A 9,870-nucleotide genomic window follows, 5' to 3' on the forward strand; every position below is an offset into this window, starting at 1 on the left:
CTGGGAGCATTGTTGCCTGCTACCCTTGTAGATGGCTTTGCCAGAGAGACATTCTGTGTCCGATCTTTAGGGAAATAGATCTGTAAGACGTAGAAACCCCTTAGAACCATGATATGATTCCAACCTGCTTTCTTTTCTAGGCTTCCCTCGATGGATGTTTCCAGCTTGGCTAGTACCTTCGCTGATCTATATATACAGTCGAGATATATACTAAATTTTTCGTTATTTTTTCGATATGGCAATGATTGCAATTGAACTAGTAGACATCACGCGACTTCTAAGGTTCCAATGAGATTCTATACTTCGTGATCGCCATGTCAGGGCTCTCCCATGCGGTGGTTGGCAGGGCAACGGGACAAAGGGTATCAAAGCAAAACCACAACGGCCCGCTTCACTTTCGCATCCATCACGACAATCCGACATTTTACTGAGGGGCACGCCCAGCTGCATCCTTCCATTTACATATATTTTTTTTGCATTGTATTAGATAACTTGGCTACGTGGTTCATCTAAACTACTGGTACTACGTCGCCAAATCGAATTCCAACGGCTTTGACACATTCTACGCGTGTCAATAAACATGGAGAAGCACCCTCTCTCGCCGCAAGCATGGTATGTCGACTCTTTCTTTCATTCTGCTTGTGAATTCAATTTCGTTTCCTTTATATCAAAAGGATCATTTGTGCCTGTCGCTCAGGGGTTTGGTCTCCTGGCTTCTCTCTCTTTCCCCCTTTATTTTTTGAGACACACCGCCATATAGACTTGAACTAACGCAAACCTCTCACGCGGCAGCGGCTCTGCCAACCCTCCCACTGAAGGCTCCTTCAGTTTCACGCCTATCAAAGCACTGAGCGCCTTGCCGCGCCTGTGGGATCGCAAACCCTCGACGCCAGTCCGGGCCGGAGACAAGACAAGAAAGTTGTGGAAGCGCATTCGCTTCCCGTTTACCGGCATGACTGCCGCGACAGAAGACCAGACCTCGGGGGTTGGCGCCTCTAAAAACTCGGATTATCAGCGCGGCGTGAAGCGCCAGTGTGTTGACCCCGCCGACGCAGACCAGGAGACCGAGGCCGAGAAGCGTGGTCGGTCTTTCCTGGAGACTAAATGGGAGATGCAGGCGTCTCGGAAGCGACGTAAGTATCCTTCTACATCATGCGAGCCGTATGGATCACGCATCGCATCCTGCGCTCCCGCATTTAGAAAGACCATTCATCTGATAATTTGCAGGCAAGGTGCCCGAATTCAATTTCAACATCCACGAAGATGGCTCCCATGAGGTGTTTGGTTTCACTGCGAACCAGCCCGAGGACGTGCCCAAAGATGTTGTCGGCGACGTAGCTACGAATGCGTCAACCCAGCCGCTCAGCGATCTGTGGGAGACTTCCAAGACACCGGTCTACAATGACAATATGGCCACCGATACAGCATCCAACACAAAGACGGCGCAGGATCTACAGTCTGCACCATCCAGCCAAGACACGCCTACTGTGATCGACAACACAGGAGAGGACAAGACCGCTGTCGTGTCCACAGAGTGCGTGCAAGACCTGACGCAAGAGCAGGAGATCAAGCTGGTACGATCGGCATTGCGAAGCTCCTTGGATGGAGAGGACGCAGAGCTGCTCAACGACTTCCTGTTCAGGGCGAATGCGAAGCGGGCTGCCAAGGCCACGCATCCCGAAGATTCGAAATCAACGGAGATGTCTTCCAGCACGAAGGAGTCGCCAGAAGTTGAATGCTCAACTCCACCACGCCGTGTGCTAGTGGAACTGACAACCAATTCACCTTCACCTGTCAAGCTGCAAATCTCGCCTAGCAAATTTGACGCGAAGCGTGGTGCCGATGGCGCCGATGATCAGGAGGATATCATCCCCAAAGAGCTGAAGGAAGAACAAGCCCCTGCAAGCCCTGCATATCGTCGAAGCACCCGTGCCAAAGGCTCGAGCACCCCTAGCATGCGCAACACTATCTCACTTCGCCGAGCCAAAGGGACAGAATTCGTTTTCCTACAGCGAACCGAGACCCAGCAGGTGGCCATGGCCACGAAGCGCAATACCCGGTTCAACAAAGGCAAATCTGTAACTCCCATGGTCGCCCTAGAAGCTCTGGCTCAACAGTCGAGCGAGCAAGAGCTTCAGACGGGCAACTCACAGAATGAGGACTCAAATCACAAGGACACTAACTTCCGTGGGCTGATCAAACCGCGAAAGCAAGTGTCGTGGAATGAGGAGCGTATGGCCGAGTATGAAGAGTACAGAGAACCAATATACGACCAGGAGGATGAAGAGGAGGGTGACCGATGCACGAATGACGTGGGCGCAACGCCTCGCCCGCGACCAGAAAGCAAACGTTCGGTGAAGAAGGCAGAGTCCGGCCATCGCAGCAGCCGTAGCCAAACGCAAAAGGCAGATGTAAATGCCGATAGTGGGGCCACCGAGAGCGGTTCAACCCCGACTACTGCACCTGCTACTGTAACCCCCCGCTCACGCCGCGTGAGGCGTTTGGGTGACTCGGGTATCTTGGGGTCTGGTACCCCAGTTAAGACTGGAAGTCGCAGCACAAGCAAGCCTCCTGCAGCCTCGGCAGCCTCGGCAGCCACGGCGTCCGCTGCTGCCCCCTCCACACCTACCAAGGGCCGCCGCAAGCTTGCTCCCAAATCGCCTATCTCGTCCAAGCTTCCCGCCCGAGCCTCCAAGGGCGCCAATAACACTGCGGATCATTTCGTCAGTGGTATCCCTACTCGCAGCTCAAAAAGCACAGATGACGGAGAGCGACAGAGTATGCTTCAGATGAGTGCAGGGTGCACACCCACAGCTCGGCGCGTTCGGTCGAGATCTTGATTATCACCGAATATGGTGCGATTCTCACTAGATGATACGACTTTTATACACTGCTGGCCGGTCTTTGATCCTTCTATACCCTCCCATTATGACACTCTTTACTTATCCGGGGAGTTGTTCGTGCTTTAAGATACCAATTCCGTTTTTCATGTATGCATTAATGAACTTGAAACTGTTTCACTTCATCTTGATCAAGATAAGATCTGTAGCTGCACGGTTCACCTGCCCTATGCAGAGTGACGTCTGTGCCGTTGCGCCACGCTGCCCCTCCAAGCTTCGGGAATTGTTAGAGAGGCATTCCACTCTTGGAAGGTTTTCCTGTTCCCATTCTCTGACTGTCTGCGGGTTGAAACCAATATCCGCACGGTCTTAGCTTATGCACCTAGCCGCTTTGACAAGCTCTAGGCTCTACCCGTGGATGACATTGGCAGCGGCGCATGTCTGTTCCGTTGATCCCTCATGCAGTGGCTTGCATAGGGGGGGGTTTTTTTTTCAATCTCCTATCGTACCTTCCAATCACAAACTATGGATATGTTGGTGGCTGCCAAGGTTGTTTCTCGTATTGATGCCTGGTACATGTTGATCCCTTGTTTTGATATTTGAAAATGGCCCAGAGCAAGTCTGCAAGTTGACTGCGTTAATTCGTCACGTCTTTTATACAAGTATCTTGTAGATGTGCAGTTGTATCTCATATGATATCCCACCACGCAGCGACTAGGTATGTTATATGAGTATGTCCAATATGGATACTCAATCAGACTGCACCACCCCAACTGTGCAGGCCAATAATGCAGTATACTTATGCTGCAGCAGCCATGAACACCCACCCTCCCTATCGTAGACTAGGAAACCGGTTATCAAACTTTGATGCAATCTCCCGAGGTTCCTCCCTCGGCCTCAATCGGGATTCCCGATCTCACTCGGCATGGTAGAACCCGAACCACAAGTCTCGAATAGAAAGTCAAAGTGTTTCATTACCAAAGAAATGAGGCATTAAATCCCGTCATTGATCGGCCGAATGGAAAAAACAGTTGACAGCGAGCACAATACCTAGACGGGTGAACCAATAGCAAATAAAAACCCACGCGCTAAGCAACAAAATGTTCAATGAGGAAACTAAGTAAAACATCAAGACCAATGTGCTCCGATCACCCAATCAAGAGACTCATTGCCTTATTCGGCATGTCGGTGTTAGTATCTCATCCTATTCTAGATATTCTATAACCAAATCCACATCCGACATCACCCGGACAGGACAGTAATCATCAACGCTAAGATCCAATGCGGTAAGCGCGCGAGAACGCTGAGAGCCCCTTGAGTGGCGCAGCGGTTTCCGAGAGCCACAAGTCAACGCGAGATGACATCGTCCGCATCGGAGCACACTGCTCCTGTTTGCGGATGCAAATGCTGAAGAGTATTTTTTGAAAGAACCTCTCATACAATTGTACATCTTTGGCCGCTTTTGTACTATTTTCCGACTAACATGTTAGCTTGTCAGGTACAGTGTAACCCTACGGCTTGTCCTCGGGTTCCTTTTTTTTTTTAATATTTTTCTTTTTTCTCATTTGCTTTGTCTCATTGGTCGAGGATGCTAGGTACAATGTAAGTACGAAGTACTGGGGTACACTGTTACAACTGTAGGGTCCTTTTTTTTTTTTTTTTTGCAAATCTCGCTTCCCTTTTCGATTGTCTTACCATATTATTATTCTCTTAAAATTGGTAATCTTATTCTGGGTTGGTTAGTTTTGACCCGTCTCGTTCATTGGATATAGACATTGTTGATGGGTGGATCCTGGCGGGAGTTTGGACCTACGGAATGAAGGCTGTGGCAGCCGGTGTGTGAGATTGGGTGATTGGTGTCAAATGAAAGCTCTCGAAAGATCCCGAGTATACGGAGTACGGAGTACGGGAGAATGGTTTACGGTATAGCTGAAACAGAGTAAAGTGAGATCAATGGTATGTCCAATTCATCTAACAGAATTCGTAGTCCGTTCATTTAATCATTTCCACCCAAATTCCCCGTTTGGGGGTATTATTTTCGTCTTTCTGTAAATCTATCAAGACAAAATCTAAAGGGAGAGACCCTTGGCAGAATCTTCGGGCCAGACATCGTAGCCGAAGGTATCCTTCATGTTGACGAAGCGGCAGTGACGGCCCTTGGCCACCTCATTGACAGCTGCGAAGTCGGCATCACTGAGCTCGATGCTCTTGAAGTTGGACTCAATGCGCTTGGGGTTGGAGCTCTTGGGGAGGACACTGTAGCCACGACGCAGACCCCAGGCAATCAGAACCTGGGCGAGGGTGTTGCCGCCCTTCTCGGCAACAGCGTTCAGGGTCTTGTTCTCGCTGACCCGCTCGCCCGTCGTGGGGACCTGGTTCTGCGAGCCCAAAGGCGAGTAGGCCTGGGGGAGAATGTTGTGGGCGAAGCAGTACTGCACCAACTCATCGTTGGGCAGGAAGGGGTGGATCTCAATCTGGTTAACCATGGGCTGGACCTTGGCGAACTTGGCCATGGCCTCAAGCTGGGGGATGGTCCAGTTGGACACACCAATGGCCCTAGCCTTGCCATCGGCATACAGCTTCTCCATGGCGCGCCATGTCTCCTCGTGATTCTCGGTCAACTCCTTGAGGATCACGTACTATAACGTGTTAGTGGGGAGCTCGTGTGCTCATTGCGGGGTAAGCTTCTCTTACCTTTCCATCGGGACCAATCTTGGGCTTCTCCTGGCCATCCTTCTCGGCAGCAATGGGCCAATGGACAAGGAAAAGGTCAACGTAGTCGAGCTTCAGACGCTCGAGAGAGTTGTTGATGGACCAGAGGACGTCATCGTAACGGTGCAGGTGGTTCCAGACCTTGGTGGTCACGAAGATGTCCGAACGCTTGACGGAGGGATTGGCCTTGAGGAAATCACGGATTCCATCACCAACTTCATCCTCATTGAGGTAGAACCAGGCACAGTCAAGGTGACGGTAGCCTGTGTTGAGGGCAGCAGTGACGGCGGCGTAGGTCTCGCCCTTGGAGCCCTCGCTGGCGAAGGTACCAAAACCAACGGCAGGGATTTTCACCCCGTTGCTCAAAGTGAAAGTCTTTCCAGATGACATGATTGCAATGTAATTGAATATAGTTGGAGAGTAGAAAGAAGAAAGGATAGCTGTTGAAGGATAGCTGTTGAAGGATAGAAGATAGAAGAGTGGGGGAAGCTTAGGGAGCCATGACGATGCCGGAAGTGGGGTGGAGGGGTTGGAGGGGTAGAACCTTGGAACTTAGATAATTTTTGTTTAAATTATTTCAATTGAATTTTGAATTGCATGCAATATATTGTGCATGTATACATGGAATATTGCAACTTAGCCTTACTTTCCTTTTCTATATGTCGATCAGAAACCCTGACTCTAATTGGAGATCGTCCCCTGACAAAATGAAAAGAAAACTGAATATAATATAATAAAAATGAATGGTATATGTAAGAAAAAAGGATAAAAATGATTAAAAATGATTAAAAAAATAAAATATTAAAAAAAAGACCAAAATTACCACTGGTAATTTTCAAAGCTCCCATGACATCACCAACGATGTTTTGAGCGTTTGACCTGATCGTCATCGGCTCCATCGATCTTATGTCGGGTCCACGGGCGAACTTCACTCTAGTCCAATCGTCTGTCCGTATCAGGTCTCTTCCTACCCACTCGGCGTGCTGCGTTGCTTCATACTCGGCCCAGCAAGTCTGGTTCTATCCAATCAACACCTTTCTGATTCAATTTCGGCGGGAAGGTGACCGTCCCGTGTACTGGGTACATGGCGAGACACTGTATCAGCCACAATGACGCAGGTACCTTGTACAAGGTTGTCTCAATTGCAAGAAACGGTCCACCTTATATCTTGCCAAATGATGACGATAATTCCTAGGGATGATACCCGGTGAGTGGATCCTTCGTAACCTCAATGGCAAAATACCAATTTCGTTTGTCTCCCCCATTGAGTTCGGTATCAGATATGGCTTCTATATATACTCTGCTGAACTCCCTCCATTGTCATCTTGCTTCCTTATCAGTCACTTTTCATTCTCCTTTTTTTTCCCACTTCAATTCCTTTCTAGAGTCCTGAAACCAGTGACTCCCCAGTAGAAGCTTACCCCACCCTTCTACTTCTTCCCCTCCATTTAATACCTCCATCATGCCTCGCTTCGAGGACTCTGACTTCGCCGTCGACCCGGCTGCCCAGGATCCCCGCGCCCAGGATCCCCATGGCGCGCTCTCTCCCCGGGAGCGTCAGGCCTCCGGTCTCACCATCCCCGCTGCAGGCGGCAACACTGTCGAGATCCCCGCCACCCGCAGCGCCATCAGTGATGCTGCTCAATTCATGCACAACCTGAGCTTGTCTCCCTCCATGAAGGACCGCCGGGGCTCGCGTAACTCCTTCGGCACTTCGCTCCCTATCCCCCGCTCCCCTCGCATGTCCCGCCTCTCATCTGTGCAGCGCGGTGCTCCTTCAGTCTCCCGGGATATCTTGGCCTCCCAGGTTCAAGATATTAACAAGGAAAAGACTGCCAAGGCCAAGAACATGGCCTTTGCTTTCGATATCGATGGTGTGCTGGCACACGGTAACCACGCCATTGAGGAGGCCAAGGTCGCCCTCAAGATGCTCAACGGCGACAACGAGCTGGGCATCCGCATCCCCCACATTCTCCTCACCAACGGTGGTGGTAAGACCGAGGAGGCTCGCTGTGCTCAGCTCTCCGAGATCCTTGAGCAGCCCATCTCTACCGATCAGTTTATCCAATCGCACACTCCCATGCAGGCCTTGGCTGAGTACTACGAGACCGTTCTGGTTCTTGGTGGTGAAGGCTTCAAGATCCGCGAAGTTGCCGAGAACTACGGTTTCAAGACCGTCGTTCACCCCAAGGATCTCCTCGCCTGGGACCCCTCTATCTCTCCCTGGGCCACTCTCACCGATGCGGAGCGCGCCGAGGCCAAGCCCCGTGACTTCTCCCAGATGAAGTTCGACGCCATCATGGTCTTCGCCGATTCTCGTGACTACCAGACCGATTTCCAGGTCATCATGGATCTCCTGCTCGCCGAGGACGGCAAGCTCATGACTAAGGCCAAGGATCCCGTCGCCACCCGCATCCCCATCTACTTCTCCCAGGGTGATCTTCTCATGCCCACCGAGCACAAGGGTCTCCCCCGTCTTACCCAGGGTGCCTTCCGTATCTCCGTTGAGGCTCAGTACAAGACTCTCACCGGTGTCGACCTTGAGCGTGTGGTCTACGGTAAGCCCGAGCGTGCTACCTACACCTACGCCGACGAGGTGTTGAAGGCCTGGATGGAGGAGCTCCACGGCGTCTCCCGTCTGCCCGAGAACGTCTACATGGTTGGTGACAACCCCGCCTCCGATATCATCGGTGGAAACATGTACGGCTGGAACACTTGCTTGGTCCGCACTGGTGTCTTCCAGGGCAAGGAGGGTGAGAACGACCCCAACAGCCCTGCCAACTTCGGTGTCTTCAACAACGTCCTCGAGGCCGTTAAGGCTGCCATCGCGAAGGAACTCGGCGCCGACTTCAAGCTCAAGTGGAACCCCAAGATTAACCCCGTCACTCACGGCGAGGGCGCCTCCGCTATTGAGTAAAAAGGATTGGTTGGTCATCCCCGATCTTTTCACGCTGAAACGAAACTCGAAAAACATGTGATACTGGGCTTGAGAAGATATTCTTCCGTGGCGTTTTTGTTTTTTTTTTTTCCATGTCATGTCATTTCATAGACTTCTTTCCTTTCCACTTTCCACCACTTGATGCACGTGGCCCTTAAATTTGGCCTTTTTGAAATTTTGGGCTCTGGGCTTTAGGACTTCTGATATCCTTTCGGTTTGGATAATCAACTTGAGAAAAGACTGAGATTTGCTTCTACTTTTTTTTTACAATATGGATGGTCGGTGGTTTCGACCCTTTCCCCCTTTTTAGACTGGATTCCTACATCTCATGTGCTTTCCGTTTTTTACACATTTCCGCAGGCAGTTATATCCCCAACATCAATACCATACCGTGCAATTTTCATCGAGAACCATTTTCGTAATTTTCTCTTTAATGTAACCTCGTATTTCAAGGTTCGATTGTTCCAGAAATTCACTAAAAAAAGCAACCTTGGAATCATTGACGACATGGTGATGGTATCATCCCCTATCACTAGGTAGAGCTCTAATACGGTAATTACCATTTTTTCCTATATATTGCACAGCTCTATCCATGGATGCGTGTGAATATACTTTCATAATTGAAATTTACACAGCATAAAAACAAGCCATTGTCAAAAACTGTATATTTACACAGCATTTATAAATTTTCCATATCAATTTTCTACATTTCCACACCTAGGCCATGTCTCGGGAAAGCCAGGAACTAGAAGAAAAGAACGAAGCAAAGAAACTCTTTCCCGTCAAGCCACAAGACATACATGGTATCTAACCGCTAGAGTGGCAAACAGCCCTACCCGGCATCTCCCAAGACACGCACGCTATGAGTCGGGTAGGTACACATTTCCAGGTCACATGTTCGACTCCGGGCTTCTAGACCACGCCCGTTTGCGCGGGTATGCATGTCCTGCCCCGGTGGCGAGGTACTGGGTCGGGATTGTTGTCTCGGGACTATTGTCTCAGGTTCTGCGTTTGCGCTGGTTGAGTCGTTATCCGGGGAAGTAGAGCAAGCTGCAGTCTAGCAACACTGTCCACCCATACATCGCACTCGTTTTGACCTTTTGATCTGCGCTCTGTCAGGATTTGGTATTGGTTTACTGTGGTCCCTATCGTTTAATAGTTATGAGCCCGGTTAGGTTCTAATTTGATCTAGCTTTTATTGGGAAGGAGGGAGTAAACACCGATGTGATTAACCCAATGACAACCAGAGAATGATAGGTCAAGCTTGGTCTACCATCAAGTTGAAACATTGAACATTGATTGTCATGATCGAAATTAAAGAACGCCAAGCAGAATAATTGGCAGAGTAAGCACCTCGAATGCTATTTGAACAAAACACTT

General features: G+C 49.9%; 3 protein-coding genes across 3 annotated transcripts; 2 read left to right on the forward strand and 1 right to left on the reverse strand.

Annotated features, from left to right (window-relative positions):
• Window positions 1-580: 580 nt before the first annotated feature.
• On the forward strand, window positions 581-2,840 carry N7447_005688 (uncharacterized protein; the record flags this gene model as incomplete). Its single annotated transcript, XM_057229950.1, has 3 exons — window positions 581-612; window positions 793-1,133; window positions 1,228-2,840. 3 exons carry the CDS (start codon window positions 581-583, stop codon window positions 2,838-2,840), a joined length of 1,986 nt encoding a protein of 661 aa, XP_057085040.1.
• Window positions 2,841-4,909: 2,069 nt separating this feature from the next.
• Window positions 4,910-5,942, reverse strand: gldB (putative glycerol dehydrogenase (GldB); the record flags this gene model as incomplete). Its single annotated transcript, XM_057229951.1, has 2 exons — window positions 4,910-5,479; window positions 5,535-5,942. The coding sequence occupies 2 exons, from the start codon at window positions 5,940-5,942 to the stop codon at window positions 4,910-4,912; spliced, it is 978 nt and encodes a 325-aa protein (XP_057085041.1).
• A 1,072-nt stretch (window positions 5,943-7,014) lies between these two features.
• N7447_005690 (phosphatidyl synthase) lies at window positions 7,015-8,469 on the forward strand (the record flags this gene model as incomplete). Its single annotated transcript, XM_057229952.1, has 1 exon — window positions 7,015-8,469. One exon carries the CDS (start codon window positions 7,015-7,017, stop codon window positions 8,467-8,469), a length of 1,455 nt encoding a protein of 484 aa, XP_057085042.1.
• Window positions 8,470-9,870: the final 1,401 nt, after the last annotated feature.

This window comes from Penicillium robsamsonii, assembly GCF_028829455.1.
Source record: "Penicillium robsamsonii strain IBT 29466 chromosome Unknown utg000003l_segment0_segment0, whole genome shotgun sequence".
NCBI lineage: Eukaryota > Fungi > Ascomycota > Eurotiomycetes > Eurotiales > Aspergillaceae > Penicillium > Penicillium robsamsonii.